Source organism: Eurytemora carolleeae, unplaced genomic scaffold, assembly GCF_000591075.1.
Source record: "Eurytemora carolleeae unplaced genomic scaffold, Eaff_2.0 scaffold2076, whole genome shotgun sequence".
Lineage (NCBI taxonomy): Eukaryota > Metazoa > Arthropoda > Copepoda > Calanoida > Temoridae > Eurytemora > Eurytemora carolleeae.
The window spans coordinates 1-23,588 of record NW_019398765.1 but is presented as its reverse complement, the minus strand read 5'-3'; the positions used below and the strand labels follow the sequence as shown (position 1 = coordinate 23,588).

Below are 23,588 nucleotides of genomic sequence, written 5' to 3'. Positions count from 1 at the left end.
TGAAATCTGAACCAAACTCTTTATATCTCCGGTAATATTGAAAGCACAAAAAACGCAGACCACTTTTTGGAAATGCCAGGGCTAGGAGAATTATGTGATAATTGTTTCAAGAATCATACATGTTAAAGTAGATAGAAGACTAAATGTCACAAATAAATTCAAATACCAAAGACGACTTTCAAGTCGTCTTGCTATTGTCATATTTCGTGGGACACCCTGTATTTGAATATAACTAGAACAAAAAATCAAAAAAATTGATATTTTTTTCAAATTTCCAAAAAATGTCTTATTCATGGGGAAAAAATTAATGAAAATAGCAATAAATTCAAACTAAAACATAAAAAATCTAAATTAGGATATTTTTCTTAATTTCCAAAAGTTCATCTCAGGTTCTAGAGAAATGATTAGCTTGCATGCTATCAACTAAAATGACTGGAACTGCATCTAACGTACTTTTATTTTAATGAAAACCAAAAACGAAACATTAAAACAGAATAAGAAAAATGTTGAATATGGTTCTGCTGACAAAGGAATCATTAGTCTCTAAAGAATTACCGGAAGACCGTTAATGGGGTCTGCACTAGATTATTTTAAAGCGTATATTCCAAAACAAATAATTTTTCTCAAAATACGCAACATTTTATAATTCCTCCAGCCCTTGAAAATCCACGAATAGTTTTGGTTTATTATAGTTTTCTACAATCAGGGATTCAGCCATTTAAACATCAGATGTGGAGACCAGGAGCACTTTATTCAGGTCAGTTTTAATTAAGAATATTTAGAAAAAAGGAATTGAATTTTAGCCACAAATTCAACTTTTCTACTACCTATTTCTTTGAAACCTGATGGTGAAAACTTTTGATATTTCAACATTAGACTATTTGATATAACAGAATTCATATTTAAGGTCTATATACGGCATCGTTTTACAAAGATATAGCACGTTAAACTAAAGTAAAATTTACGTAAAATTGAAATCTTAAGTGTTCACTCATAACTTCTCTTTTTTGAAGTATTATTGAGAAGAACTAAGATGTTTTGAACTTCTTATATTTAACCAAATACATTTATTTCTCTCATATACTTGTGCGTAAAATCAAAACCACAGAAGCTACAAGGACACAGAGTCGTACATGGAAAAAAATAGAGTTTGTGGCTTAAACTTAAATCCTTTAAAAAATGTAATGATTAATAANAGACTGTAGACTGTAGACTGTAGACTGTAGACTGTAGACTGTAGACTGTAGACTGTAGACTGTAGACTGTAGACTGTAGACTGTAGACTGTAGACTGTAGACTGTAGACTGTAGACTGTAGACTGTAGACTGTAGACTGTAGACTGTAGACTGTAGACTGTAGACTGTAGACTGTAGACTGTAGACTGTAGACTGTAGACTGTAGACTGTAGACTGTAGACTGTAGACTGTAGACTGTAGACTGTAGACTGTAGACTGTAGACTGTAGACTGTAGACTGTAGACTGTAGACTGTAGACTGTAGACTGTAGACTGTAGACTGTAGACTGTAGACTGTAGACTGTAGACTGTAGACTGTAGACTGTAGACTGTAGACTGTAGACTGTAGACTGTAGACTGTAGACTGTAGACTGTAGACTGTAGACTGTAGACTGTAGACTGTAGACTGTAGACTGTAGACTGTAGACTGTAGACTGTAGACTGTAGACTGTAGACTGTAGACTGTAGACTGTAGACTGTAGACTGTAGACTGTAGACTGTAGACTGTAGACTTTAGACTGTAGACTGTAGACTGTAGACTGTAGACTGTAGACTTTTGACTGTAGACTGTAGACTGTAGACTGTAGACTGTAGACTGTAGACTGTAGACTGTAAACTGTTGACTGTCTGTACACAAGTCTGGCTGTCTTCTTGCATTAGCAGTCTCAGCAATCAGTGCAGTCTTAATATATTTGTTATGTCCCTTCCTTTTTTGGTGGGAGGGGGGCAGGGGAGGGGAGGACAACAGAAGAAATTCTAAGTGAATCTTTTACGCTTTTTGTCTTTGTAAAGAAGAATAAATGAGAAAAAATATTCTTAAAATCTAGGTATATACTGAGCCCACTGTACCCAACCACTTACATGTTCTGTTTTTATAAATAAAGTTGTCTGTCTACTGCAAATATAGAAAACAAAAATTTGCAATAAAAGTTTCATCGTAGGCAGTGGGGCCTGAAATATAAGTGTTATGTTAATACTTGGACTTCTACTGCAGGAACCTTTAGTTACAAATATATCTGTATAATCTATATATAAATTTGGCTTGTCTGTCTGTATGTTTGTATCCAATAAACGTCAAAACGGCTGAACCGATCGGGCCCAAATTTTTTAGGGACCCCAGGGAAGGTTTATGAATGATTGAAATTTTAAATATTTGTCTCCATCTAAATTCGATCGTCATTAAATTTTTTAAAATTTTGAAAATCCGCGAAATTTTTTGTGAAAATCCGCGAATTATTTTTGTTTTGTTTTATGATGTACACAAAGAGAACATGTTCACAATTAATTTAGAAGATGGGCGCGAAGCGCTCTCTAAGGCTAGAAAGAAGGGCGCGAAGCGCCTTGATTCTAGTAGTGTATACTTTACTCCAATCGAGACATAAGCTAAGAAAGAGGCAAATTGATGTACAGGTCCGACTTTGTGACCTCGAATCTCCTCTAGTTTAGATTTTTAGTATAATAAAAGCAAATTTATTTGGTTAAATATTAGAAAGTCAAAACTTTTTTTTCCTTCCAAATAACGACTTCTGAAACCAAACTATAATGATTAAAACAATTAGGATTTTCATCCAACGTTAAAGGAATTGAGTCTTTGCCACAAATTCTGCTTTTCTAAACCCTATATCTTTGGATTCCAATGTCGTAGACCTTAGATATTTCAAACTATGAATTCTGTTAGATCAAATAATATAAGTTTGAATTATCAAAGATTTGCGACATTGGGTTCCAAAGAAATGGGGATTAAAAATTCAGAGTTTGTGACAAAGACTCAATTCCTTTACTCTTCTTGGATGTGATTTTACTGAACAATAAAATGTGCATTTCTGTAATTTACACTTTACAATGTACATTTTTTTCTTCATCCTAATCATTATTATTATTAGTTATGATCAATGACTACACTATTGTTTCATACCAATATCCGTAATTCTTGATTAGTAAAATTTACATTAAGGTTTCTGCCAGGTTTGTGCTAAATCACTTTTCACGAAAATCTTGCACATTTGTACAATGTACATTGCTTGGTTTAAATCTTGTAATAGCTCAATTGGAAAAATCTCAATTTGTTAACAGTTTCGATTTAAAAGTCTCTTATATGTTTTTGTCAGATGTATTTGAATATTTTTATATGTCAAAGCATGAAAGGAAATGTTCAATATTTTCTGCAGAATTTCATTTTTCATGTAATTTTTGTATTGACAAACATGTATTGAAAGAAAAATATTAAAATATTACTGATAAGTAAATATAAAACTTTCATAAATAGGGACTCTAACTATAGATCAATTTTATTCCTTTGACTTTATTAATTAAAACTAAAAGCTCAACCAAACAAAGAAATACAATTAATTAAAGAAAACGTGTTCGATGTATTCAATGTACTGTATGGACGTAGCTAATACAAAGCTAAATTAAAATTTTCAATTTCAACTGAAACACTCAGGTATGGCGAAGACGACATGAGCTATAAAGTCTAATTTATCTAGGTTGTGTAGGTAGATCTTCTATAATTGAATGGATTAATGGATAAAATTGACAGAACGTTATATGAGAAAAACAACTTCTTTCTCTCTCAATTTTCAATTTTTTCTTGCCACAGTTGGCAACTTAAATATTATATTGATGTTCTTTTCTTCATTGAACTTTTCAAAATAATAACTTTAGTCTAGCAGTAGTCTTACTCTTCCTATTCCATACTTTTATGGCTCTTTCTGTAGTGTTGTATCATTGGTTGAAGAAGAGGTGTAAATCTTATAAATACAAATACTGATTAGAAAAATAGCTGTACAAGCACTGATTCAGAACTATATATTATATACTGATTAATTTGTACCTCCATGTATATATATACAGGGTTTTTCTAAACACTTTCCTATACAGATGTATATTTAGAAAAGTGTTTCAAAAAACCGTTGGTTTGCCATTTTTCACTTCTACAACGTTTTTTTGAATATAAAATGAATAAATAAATTAGAAAAACGAAAAAAGTAAAGTTTTGTTCAAACATGCTTAAAAATTTAGAAAATGATCAGAATTGTCAAAAGTTTAAACTTTATAAAGTATTACAGAGGTCTTTAAAGTTTTGAACTTTATTGTAGACTGCAGAGTGCAGACTAAAGATAGTAGAATGTAGAATTTAACTTGAGACAGTAGACTGTAGACTGTAGATTGTAGACTGTAGACTGTAGACTGTAGACTGATGTACACAAAGAGAACATGTTCACAATTAATTTAGAAGATGGGCGCGAAGCGCTCTCTAAGGCTAGAAAGAAGGGCGCGAAGCGCCTTGATTCTAGTAGTGTATACTTTACTCCAATCGAGACATAAGCTAAGAAAGAGGCAAATTGATGTACAGGTCCGACTTTGTGACCTCGAATCTCCTCTAGTTTAGATTTTTAGTATAATAAAAGCAAATTTATTTGGTTAAATATTAGAAAGTCAAAACTTTTTTTTCCTTCCAAATAACGACTTCTGAAACCAAACTATAATGATTAAAACAATTAGGATTTTCATCCAACGTTAAAGGAATTGAGTCTTTGCCACAAATTCTGCTTTTCTAAACCCTATATCTTTGGATTCCAATGTCGTAGACCTTAGATATTTCAAACTATGAATTCTGTTAGATCAAATAATATAAGTTTGAATTATCAAAGATTTGCGACATTGGGTTCCAAAGAAATGGGGATTAAAAATTCAGAGTTTGTGACAAAGACTCAATTCCTTTACTCTTCTTGGATGTGATTTTACTGAACAATAAAATGTGCATTTCTGTAATTTACACTTTACAATGTACATTTTTTTCTTCATCCTAATCATTATTATTATTAGTTATGATCAATGACTACACTATTGTTTCATACCAATATCCGTAATTCTTGATTAGTAAAATTTACATTAAGGTTTCTGCCAGGTTTGTGCTAAATCACTTTTCACGAAAATCTTGCACATTTGTACAATGTACATTGCTTGGTTTAAATCTTGTAATAGCTCAATTGGAAAAATCTCAATTTGTTAACAGTTTCGATTTAAAAGTCTCTTATATGTTTTTGTCAGATGTATTTGAATATTTTTATATGTCAAAGCATGAAAGGAAATGTTCAATATTTTCTGCAGAATTTCATTTTTCATGTAATTTTTGTATTGACAAACATGTATTGAAAGAAAAATATTAAAATATTACTGATAAGTAAATATAAAACTTTCATAAATAGGGACTCTAACTATAGATCAATTTTATTCCTTTGAGCGGTGAAAAAGTACATACTGCACTTCCTTATAGTGCTAGAAATTACATACCGCACTTCCTTATAGTGCTGGAAAGTACATACTGCACTTCCTTATAGTGCTGGAAAGTACTTACTGCACTTTCTTATAGTGCTGGAAAGTACATACTGCACTTTCTTTCTTATAGTGCTGGAAAGTACATACTGCACTTTCTTTCTTATAGGGCTGGAAAGTACATACTGCATTTCCTTATAGTGCTGGAAAGTACATACTGCACTTTCTTTTAGGGCTAGAAAGTACATACTGCACTTTCTTATAGTGCTGGAAAGTACATACTGCACTTTCTTTCTTATAGGGCTGGAAAGTACATATTGCACTTTCTTATAGGGCTGGAAAGTACATACTGCACTTCCTTATAGTGCTGGAAAGTACATACTGCACTTCCTTACAGTGCTGGAAAGTACATACTGCACTGACTTATAGTGGTGGAAAGTACATACTGCACTTTATTATAGTACTGGAAAGTACATACTGCACTTCCTTATAGTGCTGGAAAGTACATACTGCACTTTCTTTTAGGGCTAGAAAGTACATACTGCACTTTCTTATAGTGCTGGAAAGTACATACTGCACTTCCTTATAGTGCTGGAAGTACATACTGCATTTTCTTATAGTGCTGGAAAGTACATACTACACTTCCTCATAGGGCTGGAAAGGAATTTCGACCGCAAAATAAGGCGAATGTCTTTATTGAAAAGTATATTCATTTTTACAGAAATAATATTTTACGAGATTTGTTCAGAAATGAATAGTTCAGCGCACTCATAATTAAGACATAGAAAACTGTAATTTGGTTAAAGTATTCGTAAAACGTTTTCCATTTCATGAATGAATATGAATAGAAATAGAATAGAATGTTTATAACAGTATTGAATAGGATGTTGTTAATAAAAGTATTGTATTGTATCCAGGATGGAACAGAGACCTAAGCGTAACTATATATGTTTGGGAGGATGGGAAACTGTTATTCCTGCACACCAACTTATACATACAAAGTTTAGGAAATTAACATCAACAAAAAATAAAATAATGAAGCTATTTTTGATCAATAACAATATTTTTTTTATTCACAATTTTTTTTTACAAAAATAGAGTTGATGTGTTTATGTACACTGTACAGGAACACTTACCAGCAGTACAGTACACTAGAGGAGTCTAGTCTGTTTGTAGAAGATGATGATATATCAGAGTTAGGAAATATTACTTTAGGATACGTGGTTGCAACCCAGGTTAGAACTTTGTGACCTCGTAGCTCCTCTGGTTTTGATTATACGCCACAAGTATGATGAAAGCAAAGGAACTGAGTTTTTTCCACAAACTCAAATGTTCTAATCCCTTTACCTTCACAATCTGATGTAAAGCATTTATATTTCAAACTTAGACAATTTCATCCAATGAAACTCATTGTTTTTAGTTGTAGTAATTTTACTCTTCCTTTCGGCCGTTTCATCTTTTCTTTTCGATTCCGCTGTAAATTTTATATTTTTGGTTTAAAAATGTTCCTCCACATGGCTGGGTTCCCATCCATCAATGCATATCTTTAAACTGATACAATATTAGCAATGTCTTCATCGAATATCATGATTAAGCATCCCATAAAGGAACTGTTGACGATATTTCAATTGACCCTCTATGTATAGAGTAGGATGTCTGATTTACAATTTTGTATCTTTTAAACACAAAGTAAAATGTTTAGGTAATCCTTCTTTTTCTTTCTTAAAATTGATTATTTTCTAATAAAGTTTTCTCTAACGGTGACTCGCGCATTTATGCAGAAAGAGAAAAAAGGAATTTGTCTCAATTAAAACTTTACCAGATAAAAACGACGATACTCTCTTATTTTTTCTAAGATACACCCCACTATAAAAGTTGCATAATCCACAACGGCACAACACGTACTGTATATGCAATCAGTCGTACTGTCCAGTCATACTACCCAGTGTAGAGTCGACCTGGCACGTTTTATGCAACCATTTAGCCTAGCCCGATCACAGGGGCAATAGAAACTAAGTCCACCTGTTCTTTTAACCTTGTTAATGGTTAAACTCTATGGTCTATTTTCATGTAATTTAAAACTTTTCTAATTAAGATAATGTCCTGATAATATTCTGTACCTCATACATAGTTATAATAAGATATATAATAAATACAGTACGTACAGTATTTAAAATATAAAACCATTGTAAAACAAAAACAGTAAATTCCACATGTTACAAATGTAGATGTACATTTATTTAAAATTCATCAATCATCATATACCCAGTTTTTTTTTATATTTTACAGAAAGGATACAAACTAAAATAATTGATGCAACAAAATAAAATTTACGGCTAAAAGTTTACTTATTATTAACATGTAAATTAGTGTGTTCTTCCGGTCCAAATTTTGTTTTCACTATGCGTATTAGAATAATAACTCGTCATCATAAACTTATAAAAATATTATGTACCGAGAAACTCCTTTTAGCTATTCCTAAAAGTATTATTTGACATTCGTTTTCAATTGGAGCTGAAATTACGCAATACTGGTCATCCTGTACTCAAGTTATATATCTAGTACACTGGTTCATCCTGTACTCGTATTATATATCTAGTACACTGGTTCTTCTTGTACTGGAGTAATATATCTGTAGTAAATGCCCTACTCCATCTACGGTTCTCGAACCCTTATTTATCCAGTTACATTTCAGTTTCAGCTATCAATGCTAAGCACAGATACAATCTCGTCAGCTATCATTGTCAACCAGGACACAAGCTCGTTATAGATCAACGCCAAACCGATGGGCGCGATCCGCTATAAATGTTTCTCCAGGGACACAAGCACTTGATCGATCACTGCCACAACAATGGGCACGATCAGCTATCACTGTGTACACAGGCACAAGCACTCAATCGATCAATGCCAAACTAATGGGCACGATCAGCTCTCAATGTCTCTCCAGGGACACAAGCACTTGATCAATCATTGCCAAACCAATGGGCACAATCTTCAACTCATTCGTTTAGAATAAGTACATATTTTACTCGCTCACAGTAATCAAATCAGAGTCTCTATATCAACTGAGTATTATATCTTCATGTTAGGTAAAATTAGGCCTAATTACAAGCTATGCGCGGTTATATATATATATAACGTAGTTATAGCAATCACAATATGGGTATATAGATGTATATATATATATAAATATATATGTATCAAGATTGGGTTAATCGCAATACATGATTTTACGTATTTACTAATGAGCACATTTAGATATATGGAAAATGTACAGTGTAATGTATCTAGATTTACTATGGGGGCCTCTGCATTACATATCTAGTACACTGGTTCATCTTGTACTGGAGTTTTATAGATCTGTAGTACACTGGTTCATACTGTACAGTTGTATTATATAGATATACATATCGTCCCATATCATATTAGATTATCTCCAAGCTTAAACGCCAAAATAAAAACACATTGCTTAAAAACCTGGCATTTTCAGCAAGAACATTTTTTAGCCTAATTAAATTTTTCAAAATGAATCATTTTCTTAAAATTTCTCATTATTCCCGAAAATCGTAATTCAGGCCTTTTGACGATCCAATGTGATGTGTGTATATTTTTATATTTATATTACACTGGTTTACCAAGCAAAGTAAATATTTACAACACATCATCCTTTTAACCCTAATCGACTTTAATCAAATAAAGATTCAGCAACCGTTTTATCCAATCTTACTTTTCTTATAATTTGAATGTTAATTAATACCTTTTATGAGTTAATGTAATGAAAAGAAAACTTGAAATTTAACAAATGAGTTGAGTTTTTGCCACAAACTCTGATTTTCTAAACTCTATATCTTTGTAAACCAATGTCGTAGACCTTGATATTTCAAACTATTAATACTTATAGATAAAATAATATAAGTTTGAAATGTCAAAGGTTTGCACCGTCAGGTTACACAGATATTGGGATCGGAAGGTTTGAGTTTGTGGCAAAAACTCATTTCCTTTCGTGTTGTGATTTCGTGTGTTGATTTAACGCGTGAATATTTCGATATATTTACCAAAATAAATACTAGCATGAAGTGTTGCATTATATTCTTTTCATTTAAAATTTTCAAAAATAGATAGTTTGTAAATTTATCTGGTTTACATTATTAGAATTCAAATTAATCGAAATAAAAGTTAAGAATATGATAGAAGTGCATTTGTAAACTTTTAATATTTACCATTACTCTTGCCTTTTGTTTGTGTTTTTGATATCCAGTGGATAAATATGTTAAACAAAATTTAATATTCTGAGAAAATGCATAAAAATAGTTTTGAAAATATTCTCGGTTGAACTCCTGAAATTATTTTATATTTGAACCAGAGTGTTCTGCTAAAGAGCTCGGTTGAACTCCTAAAATTATTTTATATTTGAACCAGAGTGTTCTGCTAAAGAGCTGCATTCTTTTTTTCTTATTTTTTTAAGACTTTTATTTGATTCTAGCTTGTCTGCCCAGGTTACTCATATTTACGCTCGCTGTTTACCCGCACTTGAACGATTTTACCCGGAAACTAAATTCTGGCTCTTGAGGTCAATTCATTAAACTTAAAATCTTAAAAATAAGCTATAGAACATTCCCGTGGGTCTCCCGAGATTATATATATATATAGATTATATATTTATTTTGGCTTTCACCAAATCACTTCATTATTTATATTTTTACTCAAACTTACAAAGTTCTAGAGAAAAAGATTAGTTTTATAAAACATACTTTATTGTACATATACGTAAATGTACAATGTACATATATTCAGGATCAGGTTCCGGAGAAAAGGATTTGTTTTATGTACACAAAACATAATGATGAATACTCATGGACTGTGGATCAAACAGCGTGTCTTAGAAATATCAGGTAAGAATAATCATGGGCTGTGGATCAAACAGTGTACAAATTGTAAGATGGGTTGTCTTACAATTTTCCATTTTCCCAGCTATTAGTCACTCTTTGTATTTCTGTCTTGTATTTGATGATAATTTGAATGTTTTGTCAATAAACTGTTCCTTAGAATTTTTGTAATAATTGCAGGCCTGGGATAGATGGAAGACGACGTTTTAATACAACAAAACTGGAGACTTGTGGGGCAACCTACCTAACCTTTCAAACTTGGAGTGCACTATGTATCCTTATATCTATCTACCTACTTTATCTATAATTATAATATATATATCTAACTATTTTAGCTTTAGTCTAATATCTTTTTAACTATCAAATTTTTCTATTCTGCCTTTAAACTTTATCAATAGTTCAACTTACCTAATATCTACCTATCTATCTGCCTACTTTATCTTTAATTTAATCTCCCTACTTTATATATAATTTAGTCTACTATCCATCTATCTATACTCTCCCTACTCTATCTATAATTTAATCTACCTACTATTCAACCTTTAATCTACAATCCATCTATCTACACTCTACCCACTTCTATCTATACTCTACCCACTATATCTATAATTTAGTCTACCTACTATTCAACCTTTAGTCGACTATCCATCTATCTATACTCTACCCACTATATATACTTTAGTTATCAAACTATTCATGTTGTTTTTCAAACTTCAGTATAAATTATCCTGAAAATCTTGAATATGACAACTATAAATCTACATTTAAATCATTGTTAGGTAAACATTTTGAGTCTTTTCCTTTCTGGATAGTCATGTTTATACCATTTATTTTGACATTTCAAACTTTTAGCATAAAAGTTTAATTACTTTCTCTATAAGGCTTTCCTAAACTGTGCAGAAAATATTTGCATATTTTTTATATTCCTGATGCTCAGTTTGTGTCAAACTGAGCAAATGTTTCTGTAAAACTCACACGACGGTGTCACCGTAATTTTCGTATTTTTTCGTATTCTGTTCTTGTTTTTTAATTACAGGGCCAGTGAAAGCACATGCGGCTTGAATTGGCCTATTTCGACCTGAGATTGTGCAATCATGAATACACCTTTTAAGGGGAAACACCCTGTATGTACACTCAAATTATATCTACAAAGATAAGCATGAAACTCTGTAATAGCAAGACGATTTTTAGACTCAAGTTATGACTTTAAATAGTCCATTGAACATAAGTCACAGAAGTTGTGCAGTGTAAACAGCCCATTTTAGTTCAGAAGTGATTAGATGAGTTATTAGTAAAACTGTTTTCTGGTTCTCACTGTAAAAGAGAAAAATTTTCAGAAATCTCAACTATCTCTAAAATATCAATTCAGGGAAGAATCAGTTGCTATATCTTTTTCAAACTTTAAAAACTTAAGAAATTAAATAAACATTTCATGCCGTTTGCTTTGTAAATGATAATAATTATTGTAAATATTATTGTAAAATTGATTTCAAAGTAAAATTATTTGAGAAAAAGATGGTTTTAACGAAATGACATGCAAAAAGTCTTTAATATCTAAAATTACATATGGAAGAAGACATTTAAAACCTATTTGACAACTGTCATGTTTCGTGGGACACACTGTATATAAACGATGCAACTCGTCAATTTTAGCCTTTCTGGAACAAGGTCTTAGATTGGTTCTCAGAAAATCCTAACTTATCTTAAAATATACAAAGTAAAAATTACATGTGATAACATTTTTCTCGCCTTTCTTAGTCATCTCTAATAATTCCTCTTTCTTTAAGATCATCTAAGTTAAGATTTATTGTACTAGAGAGAAATAGTTTAACTAGGTAGAGACCTTGTTGAACTAATCCTCTCTATTTTTATAATTTTAACCCCTGTTATTATATTATAATAATATTGTGTAATCTATTGATGAATCTTTTATTACCATTGTATTACGGCTGTGGAATCCTCACATTAACTACAGGGTGTCCCAAAAAACATGGGAATTCAGTGACGAATTCGATATCGTCTTTGTTATGAATTAGCATTGTAATACCAAAAGTTATTATATTATTATGTCTGCTAGAGTTTATTTTATGAAAAGGGTAAAAGATGTAAAGATGGGTCTATAATGTCTCCGCAAGATGAGCAGTGAAGACGGACAAGTTTACTCTGTTTGTTTACTGTAATTTTCTTGTTTTACTAAGTACAGCCGTATACAGGCAAAACATAGACAAACAAAATATGAACATAGCAGACGAAACTATTACAGATTACAACTTTCTCAGTAGGTATCACTATACTAAATCATAGAATTATTTAAAATGACGATATCGAATTCGTCACTGAATTCCCATGTTTATTGGGACACCCCGTATATATAATTTTAATTATGTTGATGGTTTTAGACATTTACACAGGGTGTCTTCTTAAAAGTATGTTGTGTTAAGTTTCCCTCCATATGCATTATGCACAGTTCACCCTGTAGAAATGTGTAAAATGTAAAATAATAAGAAATCTACGCTTTCAATAAATATCCAAAATTCTTTAAATAGTGTTTTCCCACATTGTGTTTCTGTCGTAGACGAATTCCTACTGTTGAAGGATGATGTTGAAAGATAAAAGACGACATTTCAGATTAACTTCTTCAAAGTAATTTAGCTTTTTGTTATATGATTTAGAAAAATATTTTTTGAAGCATATGTGTTTACAAATCGTACATTTGAACGCAAAGTGTCAAAAATTTACAAGTACAAATGTACTTTATTACAATAATGTAAAATCTTGACTTTATTCAAGTATCATTTAATTCACTGAAGCATGAGATGCAATTATCTAATGCTAAATCAATTGGACTAATGGTCGAATGGACTAACTCTCAATTTTACTTAAGTCAGCTGTTCACTTACGGAATTTGTGCTTTAGTACAGTGAAACCCTTAATAACGAATACATCGAAAGAATTCATCAAATGTCGTATTCTTCACTTTCTGATAATGGAATGTTGCAGATTTTTAGTTTTTTAATTAAATGATAATATTAAACTCTTTATGTTCCCGTATATTCATGGCTATTTATTTATTTTCGCAAATACTGAAATTTACGTAATATAGTAAAAAACTCATTGAAAAATTGTCAAGACGACATTTGATAAATTATTCCAAAGTATTCGTTATTAAGGGTTTCACTGTATATACGTTTTAACTTGGCTAATAATCATTTAGAAAAATATGTTATGTGCAATTTGATTTTTTTCAATTTTTTTCTGAAATATGAATCATGCTAAAAAAATAAGTGTTGTAAAATCGATATTTCTGATTGAAAGAAAAGGCGGATACAACAATTTTTCAGCTGTTTATTTATTTGTTTATAAATTGTTTATTTATTACATTCAGGAAGTTGCACAAAATTCGTTGACAATAAACTCTATTGTTTCTGTACGTTGACATCTGCAAAATAATTTTAAAGAGAAACCACAGTGGAAAAAAATTCATAATTAAAAAATAGAAACCTGGACAGCTCATGCATCTCTATCAAACAAAGCTTTTTAGGGTAACGTTGTGTTTCCAAGTTGCAGTTGTACAAAAAATGTTAAGTTTATTAAATTGATATTTTTATTCAATTTTAAGTTATCAATATAATTTCGAAATAAAAGAGTAAATAAACAATTGGGTGTGTACAGAGATCAATATAAATTATATTTCCTTTTCCCAAACCCTATGTTAAAAGAGAGGAGGGGAGATATCTAACCCATGTTAAAAGAGAGGAGGGGAGATATCTAACCCATGTTAAAAGAGAGGAGGGGAGATATATAACCCATGTTAAAAGAGAGGAGGGGGGATATCTAACTTGTTGTTCTTCAGTTCTGCAATGTACACACCTCCAAATTAAAAAAATACAAATATTAAAAAGCAAATATATTACAAAGCACCAACACCGGGTAAAAACAAATATGGCAGTTAGAATAAATTAATACCATTAAATTAAGATATTAAATTTATGCAAAACGTTAAAAAAAACATGATATCTTAAATATTAAACTCTGAATGGGTTGTAACTAATTAAGGTACACAATTTAATGATAAATTTGTTAACCCTAATTTTTAATACTGATTCTTTAAAAAATATTGGAAGTATTTTTTTCACTTTGTCAGACTATCATCATTTAATAAACAGAAGATACCTCTCAAAATAACGATTTTAGAAAATAATGAATAATGAATTGTTTCATAACCAGGAGGTTGCTCTTTTAGCGTTGAAAACGACATTTAATTTAAAAATGTTCGTCCTTTCCTGTTTTAGCTGCCATCTTTAACTTTAGCAAGACATCGAGATTCAAGTTTACAAATCACAGATTAAACAATAAAAGAATTTTGGGATATTTTCAACCAAACATCTATGATCTAAGGTTTAGGATCTCAGATCTAGGATGTTGGATCTAAGATCTAGGATCTAAGATCTAGGATCTAAGATCTAGGATCTAAGATCTATCTAGGAATACCAGATTTTAGTGACAGTCAGAATGGTTTGATCTAGTTTAGCAGTATCTGATATAGTAGTTTCTGTCTGAGCAGTTGCTCCTCCTAAACAAAAATAAAACATTAAGTTCGATGAAAAAAAAACTTTTTTATTTTTATTTTTGTTGTTTTAATACTAAAGTGATACGAGTTTAAAATATTTTATTATCAATTTTTTCATGTGAAATTCTAGAAATTGAATGAAAATTGTGTTGCTCTGCCTCTGGAAGGTATCATTAAAATATAATCATTATCCTATTACATTATTAGAAAAGATTGGATACAAACCATTTTTGCTGAATATTGCAATTATTTTATCTCCGCTGCACAATTGGAATGCTCCTTCACTATTGAATGGAGCATCGAGAGATGTACCAGTCACCTAAAAATATTTTTTTTTTATCCAGACAAGTTTTTGACCAATAAAAGGATAATCACAAGTTAAAAACTGATAAATAACAAAAATAAAGCACTTATATTTCGCTTTATTGTCTATACAATCAACGAAAATTTGGTGAAATTCAATATTTTCCAGGTTTAAAACATTTTCTCCCTTTTTAAAAATAGATATCTTTGTGAGGAAGAAGATAAGGAATAATTTTCCAGGAAAACTTCTTTATAATTTTTTCTCAATGTTAAGAAACTTTAGGACGTAATTTTAATAGGTTACTCATTTACAGAGTGAAATGTCCAATTTAAAAGGGTAGTTTTTAAACCTTTATCTGATTGATAATGTGGAATACTTCGTCGTTTTTTCTTGAAAGGTCTTTGATTTGTTAATTTCCTTCAATTGCTGTGCGGCAGAAATAGATAAGTTACTTTAGTAGAGATATCATAATTGAAAATATTCCATTTAAAGCTAGAACAATAAGGATATACAACTAAAGAGAAAGCTGGAAAGGATACCGAAGGGAATTAGACAAGTCACTCTATAAATAAAGAAAATTAAACTACATTTCATTTAAATTCAAACTCAAGAATTTGACATACATCATTTTTAGCTTCTTGTGTGAGTAGCTCCGTGCAGGCAGTAGCAGCTGCAGAACATGCAGCTGTTGGGTTTTTACTCGAGATCTTAATTATATATTATTATTTTTGTTTTGTTTTACGATGTACACAAAGAGAACATGTTCACAATTAATTTAGAAGATGGGCGCGAAGCGCCCTATAAAGCTAGTAAATTTATATTTCTAAGCAGGATTTTGTAGTAACGGAACTGAACACTACAAAAAATCTATAATTGTCTAATCTCTTCATCTCTGCAACCATAGTTAAACCTTCGATATTTCAAACCATGAATTTTGCTGGAACAAATTTCCTCAGTTCAATATATCCAAATTTACACCATCAGGGTATAGAAATTAGAGTTTGTGGCGAGTGTTTCCTTTCTGCAACGACAAACTTACAACGGTAATATCTGACGCTGAAACTTATGATTGGCAGCCTTAAGTTTTAAATTGAAGGATTTAAGTTCAAATATATGATTTAAGGAAAACCCATCCTGAGATAAATAGGAAATAAATGAAAGGGATGGCTTAACTACATCCTGCCAGGGAAAAGGAAACTATGCATGCAATAAAAATACCAAACCTTTGAACTCGGCATAATTTTTTTGCTTTCTAAATTTTCTAAATTTATAAATTTATAAATTTATCCACCTGATACCATCCATCTTGTTTTATTTGCACTTCCTGTGAATCCGTCGCGGCATCGGGCTGTAATAAAATGATATTATCAGATTTTTTAATGGCTGACAATATAGAAGACGATGCTAGAAGGTCGTATTCTTGTATTCTAGCTTCGACTAATTTGCTCACAGTTGAATCCTGCAGTCAGTAATCTCCAGCTATGTATCACCATGTGTTGTCTATTGTTTGCTAAATTATCACGTGGATTTATACTGTAATATTTTGTTGTCGTCTTCACATTCTATTTGTACCTAATAAGGTATACATCTGTATAATCAGGATATTGTATACCTACATATGATATTTATCTGTATTATCAGGATATTGTATATCTACATATGATATTTATCTGTATTATCAGGATATTGTATACCTGAACATGATATTTATCTGTATTATCAGGATATTGTATACCTGCATATGATATTTATCTGTATTATCAGAATATTGTATACCCTGCATATGATATTTATCTGTATTATCAGGATATTGTATACCTGCATATGGTATTTATCTGTATTATCAGGATATTATATACCTGCATATGGTATTTATCTGTATTATCAGGATATTGTATACCTGCATATGATATTTATCTGTATTATCTGGATATTGTATACCTGCATATGGTATTTATCTGTATTTTCAGGATATTATATACCTGCATATGGTATTTATCTGTATTATTAGGATATTGTATACCTGCATATGATATTTATCTGTATTATCTGGATATTGTATACCTGCATATGGTATTTATCTGTATTATCAGGATATTGTATACCTGCATATGATATTTATCTGTATTATCAGGATATTGTATACCTACATATGATATTTATCTGCATTATCAGGATATTGTATACCTGCATATGATATTTATCTATATTATCAGGATATTGTATACCTGCATATGATATTTATCTGTATTATCAGGATATTGTATACCTGCATATGATATTTATCTGTATTATCTGGCTCGGACTGAACGCAAGACTTAAACACAACTCGATAATAACTCCTAAATATAAAATGTTAAAACATTTTAAAAATGAGTCATTAAATTTGTCTCTGCTACCCAGATGACGGAAACGTGGAATGGAACAAAACTCAAATAAAGAGTTGGAGGTTTTTTCGATAATTAAAAAGTCTCATCGTCCCAACATGGGAATCAAAAGAAAATCGTCTTGATGTTCTAGCAGAGATAGGGTTAGGAAAAGAGAAAACTGTCATGTCGATACAAATATTTAAATAAAACACCTCGAAGTCGTATTCTAAGGGACTGAAAATAAAATCATATGAATGAACCGCGCTCAATTCAAGTAGCATGTTAGATTCACAATGGTATTAATACTTTTTCTAATCATTGTCCTTTTTCTAGATGAAAATTGATTACTTTCAATTGTGATTACTCTGTAACAGGGACTGGCGGATAATGCATGCAAAGCCAATGAAAGCGATTGAAAGAATTCAACACTTTTCAAGAAATAAAAAAGACAATATCCTAATTATTGTTACTCAGCCAAGGTTTGAAGGGTACTGTTGTGAATCGGACATGCTAATTTATGACTGAAGGTCGAGCTTGAAATAATGCATGATAAAAAACGAGCGATAAATCTAATTATAACTAAATACTTTATCTATATCTTGGCCAAACATATATAAGTAGTTCAACTAGTTGTAGTTAGTTTAACTACGACTTACTTTTTATTAATTCTGACCTCAATTATGATGTTTGTAAGATCTGTGGATCTTTATAAACTAATGTGTGTTCAGGGTGTTCAAAGTCGAGAAGTTCTCCAGCTTGTCCTACAGAGAACCCCTATCTTCAAGCAACTAATCCTACAAATCTCTACAAATACATTGAATCTACCATTATCTATCTTACCATTCAAACTACCAATCTAAGATTTTGATGTAAACCTTTCTGAAGCCTATTTTATATTCTTGAAATTGAGTCTAATTTTCTACTATCGTACATGTCTTAAAACAGAATTGTCGATAAGTTTTTTAAATGCTTAAAAGTCTAGCTATTTAGTTTTAATACTTGGTCTTGTCTTTCAGACCAAGATGGGTTAGTCGTACCCCTCCCACTTGGTTTCATTCTCTTTCTCCAGGTTTATAAATCATCCGTGATTTAAATGTTCACATGGAAACTTTTACTCCATATTGCTTGACTCTTTTCTAACGGATGGTTTATATAATATGTATAGATTTGTTGTGATAATTGTAATTCTTCCCTCAAAAGTTCCGTGCATGCCTCCACGCACTGAACCAGGTGATTAATTATGAACATTAAAAGTTGAGCTTACAAATTATCCTGAATTCTCACAACCACTTCAACAACTCTTATGCTAGGCTGGCTCTGAGTCCCGTTGATATGTAACCTGACTTACTCCGCTGACTCCCGGATAAGTTCCACTCCTCTTCAACATGCAGATGTCTCCCCTGTGTGTTTGATTCCTGAGATGGTTCAGTTCTCTTCCTGAGATGGTTCAGTTCTCTTCCTGAGATGGTTCAGTTCTCTCCGCTGGCTCGCGGAGCTAAACCTATCTGCATCCTTGGTCTCTGGGATGCGGATGCTCTACTCTACTCCCACCTACTAATCTTGACCCCCTGTGCCTTGGGTGGGTCATGAATTCTCTACGTATACAAGACTCCAGTCTCAACGGAGTCCGAGAGTTCCTGTGTCTTTGGATCTCTACGTATCAAATCAAATCAAATCACAAAGGGCGGGGATGACAATGAGCTCCAGTAATGGATTGGAGGTTCAAGTCCTTTCCGTGTCCTTGTTTTTCAGCCTGGACTTCTTTTTATATTTAGGAAAAATTTACATCAACCGTTTACTGAAAGGCGCGAAGTTCCTTGTCACATGACCAAATTTGAGCCATGCCTCACTTTTGGACCTCCTCCATGCGAAGTTTACCCCTTAATTGGGCAAAAGTTGCATGGCTGAGGTCTCCCCAGCGAGTGTTTAATTTCAAATGTGAATTTTGAAAAGCTAGAATTATGTAGCATAATATTTAAACTTGTTTTACTAGTAAATTTGCTATTAATGTACGTCAGTGAAATTAGTTTAAATAATAATTAGTTTGCTACTTAGTTAAGTGCACGTTCTTGCAAGAGAAGTAACAGGTCTTGTTAAGGAATAATGTTTGTTTAATCAAGAACAAGTCTAGTAATATTATAAATGATCATATAGTTTCAAATATCCTGAAATTTTTGGCTATTTAGCTCTAGTTGGTTGATATCTTAGTTTGGTACGTATACAAGACTCCAGTCTCAACGGAGTCCGAGTGTTCCTGTGTCTTTGGGACGCTTGCATGAGCCGAAGAGAAAGAGTTCATGCTCGCTCTTATGTTTGTAGTTATTACCTGGTCTCCTATAGGTAAAAATGAGCACAATGTTATCCCAAATTTTTTGGAAAAAAACTTACGGGAAGACACTGCAACTGTTTGGTTCAGCTGTATCAGTTGTCCTGAAAATTAAAAGTTTTAAAATTTTCTTAATTTTGGTTTTTTGGTCTGATTTAGTTAACACTTTTGTTTCAAATTATTTGTATTCTCATAAAATTAAAATGAGCTTGATTAAAAAATGAAACTAATCTAATTATCTAATTAAGATTATGTCATTTGGTTATTTCTGATTAAAACTGTAGGAAATATCTTGAATCTGTTTAAAGGAAAGCTTGAAATTTCAGAAAAAGTGCAGGTTTTTGTTATCACCTGATAAACGGTAATGCTCCAGTTTTAACTCCAAATCCACACTGTACAACACTTGGTTTCTCTAAAAATATTGCATTTAACTGAAAATCTGCAATTTTTGAAAATATAAATATAAGATATAATTTACATTAATTATAAATATTTCATTATTAAAATTTTCGATAAAATTAATCATTTTGATAAAAATACTTACTTAATTGTTGAGCCCAGGCCACTAAACCAGTTCCTCCTGAGTTGACCCTTGTACCGTACCCAGCAGTACATGTAGCGTCATCTATACTTGTCATGCACTTGTCCATCTGTACATAATACAATACATATACATGTTAACTAGAATTACCATTATTTAGGAATAAAATTTATGCTAGAAATGGAATGATCCAGAATTGGAATTCCGGGAAACGGTTTACGGAAAAAAAATCGTTCCGGAAACATTCCGAGATTCTGGAATCTTTCTTCAATGGAAATGGGAAAAAATGACATGACATGGGCCTGTTTTTTTATTTAGGCATTGCATTATCCTTTTTTGTAGGAGTTTCCATAAAATTTCTGATTATTTCTCTACAATTTACTTCTAAACCCCTGATATCCTCTAAGCGAGAGAGCTTTTACCCTTTATCCCAGTTGGTTTAAAAATTAATTTGTGTATTTCCGTATTCAATATTGCTCAACCAATAGTAATATATATGCCCAATCTTCGACTACAATTGTTGTATTTCAAATTTAAAAAGAAGGAGTCCAGTACTTGGAAACATTAAATATTTTAAATAATATTAACATTCTTTCAACTTGATAATGTATTCGTATTTTAAAGTTCCCGCAATAACCATCCCGTGACAGGAACTCCACTCCCTGTATCATCAGACCCCTATCTGTACCTGGTTTAACTTGGTTGGTATTGTTGTAGCAGCTCCGTATACTCCTGTACATGTTGCTGCTGTGTAGTCAGTGAGACATGCTTTGGCTGTTGTTAGGTCGGTTGTAAGTATTGTACAGGTTGATGACTCACATTTAGCAGCCAGTGCAGTAGGAATAGTTCCTGTACAGTTTTACATGTACAGTACAGTTAAGGAAGTAATGTTTCAGAGAAAATAAGAATTAGCTTTCAAATACAGTGATTAGCATAAAACACGAGAATGTATAATGGGGCCGAATTCATTGAATTCGAGCTAGGTCGCTAAACGACCTACAACTGGTTCAAATCCTAAATCAACGGTTTAAAATTAAAGTTTCATAAGGATTAAAACTGGGATTCAGGATTTGAACTGGTGGTAGGTTATCTAGGGACCTAGCTCAAGCTCATTAAATTCGGTCCATGAACATATTTAGAAATAAATCGGTTGTAACAATTATAAACTTCAAAATTGTATAAGAAAAGAACAAAGAATACAATCATCCCACAGTTTTATGGTTGGCACTGTACAAAAACAACTGCTATGTTATCAAATTAAAAAAAAAAGATTTACCTGCAGAACCATAGGTAGCCGTACATGCAGCATTGGTTGGAGTAGACATACAAGCCTTCAGTGCAGTTACATCAGTTATTAAAGTTGTACATGTTGTACCGTCACATTTACCAGCTAGTACAGTAGGCAAAGATGTACTACCACTGTATGTACCTGAATCAACACAATATGAACATCAATGAATACTTATAATATTTGTACAGTCAAGTACAGGCTGCAGCTGTTGAATCTGTAGAGCAGTTTTTAATGGTTTTACGTCATTAGTAAGTGTTGTACAAGTTGTACCGTCGATTTTTCCGGACAGTAGACCAGGTAGAGAAGTTTCAGCTCCATATGTTCAAGTTTAGGAAAAGCAAAGAAGCCTTTCTCTGGTTCATTTCAAGTACCAGGCTAGAGAAAGCTGTACAGTACAATTACAGACTATTCAAGGCAAACCGGGACAACACCCGGAATAAAATTTAATTGGTTTCTGCCTTTTAAAAATAAAATTGGGCTCATTGTGTAAAATACTAAAATGTATCTATGGGGTTAATGTTATTTACCTGTACAGGATGCATCAGCTGGATTTGTTAAACACCTTTTAACTGTTGCCATTTCTCCTGTAAGGGTTGTACATGTTGCACCATTACATTTTCCAGCCAGTACAGAGGGCAAGGAGGTACTAGCACTGTATGTACCTGATTCAAACACATGATTTACAAATGTTTTAAGCAATAGAAATAGGAGACTCTATATGTGTGCGTTCCTCAAATTAGCTTATAAGGACACAAAGTTAGGATTTACTTGAGGAATCACACAATATTGATGAGGCTCAATTGGGGGACGCACAAAAGCAAATCATAGAAGTATATGGTTGTACGAACCTGTACAGGCTGCAGCTGTAGGATCTGTAAAGCAGCTTTTTATTGAAGTAACATCAGTATTGAGTGTTGTACAAGTTGTACCAGAACACTTTCCGGCCAGTACAGCAGGCAGAGCTGTTGCAGCACCATATGTTCCTTGAAATATATAACTTAACATTTTTTTAAATTATATTTTCTGACATAAAGGGACTGTAGACGAAAATTAAATGAAAATCATTTTCGAATGGAGTTTATATATAAATTAACTTGCAAAGTTTTTATTTAAAAACAATGGAAAAAGTTGAAGAATTAAACATCTTTCAAGTAAAAAAAGACGATGATATGTTCTGCATTGTTGATCAAATAAAAGGTTAAAGGGTGTGAATTCTCGTTAAATAAAAGGTCACTTGAAATAACAACGACTGTCTCTTTAATATGTTTAATATGTAAGAACACTTTACCTGTGCAAGCAGCATCAGAAGGGTTTGTGAGACAACTTTTTACAGTTGCCAATTCTGTAGTTAGTGTTGTACATGTTGTACCATCGCACTTCCCTGCCAGTACACTGGGTAGAGATGTAGAACCAGTATAAGTACCTAAATATTAATAATTAAACAGGCGCCATCACAATTATTCTGGAAAGAAAAACTCCTGAAAGAGAAACTCCTGAAAGAGAAACTCCTGACAAGAACATTGTTTTTACTGGGATAATTACCAGGTAACATATTCTAGCCGCAGCACTCTGCCCCCCCCCCTAACTAAACTCTCAACCACATTGCAGTATGGCCGGAGCTAAGATTAACTTCAAGAGATAATTAATTAATTAGTTTGCATTTCAGGAGTTTGTATTTCAGGAGTTTGTATTTCAGAAGTTTGTATTTCAGGAATTTGTATTTCAGAAGTTTGTATTTCAGGAGTTAGTATTTCAGGAGTTTGTATTTCAGGAGGTTGTATTTCAGGAG

General features: G+C 32.0%; 3 protein-coding genes and 1 long non-coding RNA gene across 9 annotated transcripts in view; 2 read left to right on the top strand and 2 right to left on the bottom strand.

Annotated features, from left to right (window-relative positions):
• The window catches only part of LOC111717628 (uncharacterized), a gene marked incomplete at its 5' end in the record, with an annotated part of 11,580 nt that extends 7,598 nt beyond the window's left edge, over positions 1 to 3,982 (top strand). Inside the window, 2 exons of the mRNA XM_023493127.1 lie at positions 707 to 757; positions 3,899 to 3,982. Coding sequence (XP_023348895.1) covers positions 707 to 757; positions 3,899 to 3,982 — 135 coding nt within the window. The remainder of the gene's footprint in view (positions 1 to 706; positions 758 to 3,898) is intronic.
• Positions 3,983 to 6,400: 2,418 nt separating this feature from the next.
• LOC111717626 (uncharacterized) lies at positions 6,401 to 12,441 on the top strand. The gene is made up of 4 exons (XM_023493125.1): positions 6,401 to 6,519; positions 6,639 to 6,747; positions 10,307 to 10,404; positions 10,579 to 12,441. The coding sequence occupies exons 1-4, from the start codon at positions 6,431 to 6,433 to the stop codon at positions 10,703 to 10,705; spliced, it is 423 nt and encodes a 140-aa protein (XP_023348893.1). The 5' UTR covers positions 6,401 to 6,430; the 3' UTR covers positions 10,706 to 12,441.
• Positions 12,442 to 13,730: 1,289 nt separating this feature from the next.
• LOC111717629 (uncharacterized) lies at positions 13,731 to 15,984 on the bottom strand. Of its 6 annotated transcripts, none has more exons than XR_002768851.1 (4): positions 15,896 to 15,984; positions 15,194 to 15,287; positions 14,890 to 14,971; positions 13,731 to 14,847 (listed from the first exon to the last, which is right to left on the bottom strand). It is a non-coding gene; the product is annotated as an uncharacterized LOC111717629 (long non-coding RNA). The 6 variants fall into 6 exon arrangements; XR_002768850.1 differs by having other exon boundaries at positions 13,731 to 14,840; XR_002768853.1 differs by having other exon boundaries at positions 13,731 to 14,826.
• A 555-nt stretch (positions 15,985 to 16,539) lies between these two features.
• On the bottom strand, positions 16,540 to 23,222 carry LOC111717627 (uncharacterized protein PB18E9.04c; the record flags this gene model as incomplete). Its single annotated transcript, XM_023493126.1, is given in 10 exon segments — positions 16,540 to 16,620; positions 17,542 to 17,614; positions 20,030 to 20,071; positions 20,319 to 20,379; positions 20,512 to 20,617; positions 21,197 to 21,357; positions 21,785 to 21,937; positions 22,327 to 22,461; positions 22,648 to 22,782; positions 23,088 to 23,222. Coding segments are annotated over 10 exon segments (1,082 nt in total), but the record flags the coding sequence as incomplete, so codon positions are not given.
• Between the last annotated feature and the right edge of the window lie 366 nt (positions 23,223 to 23,588).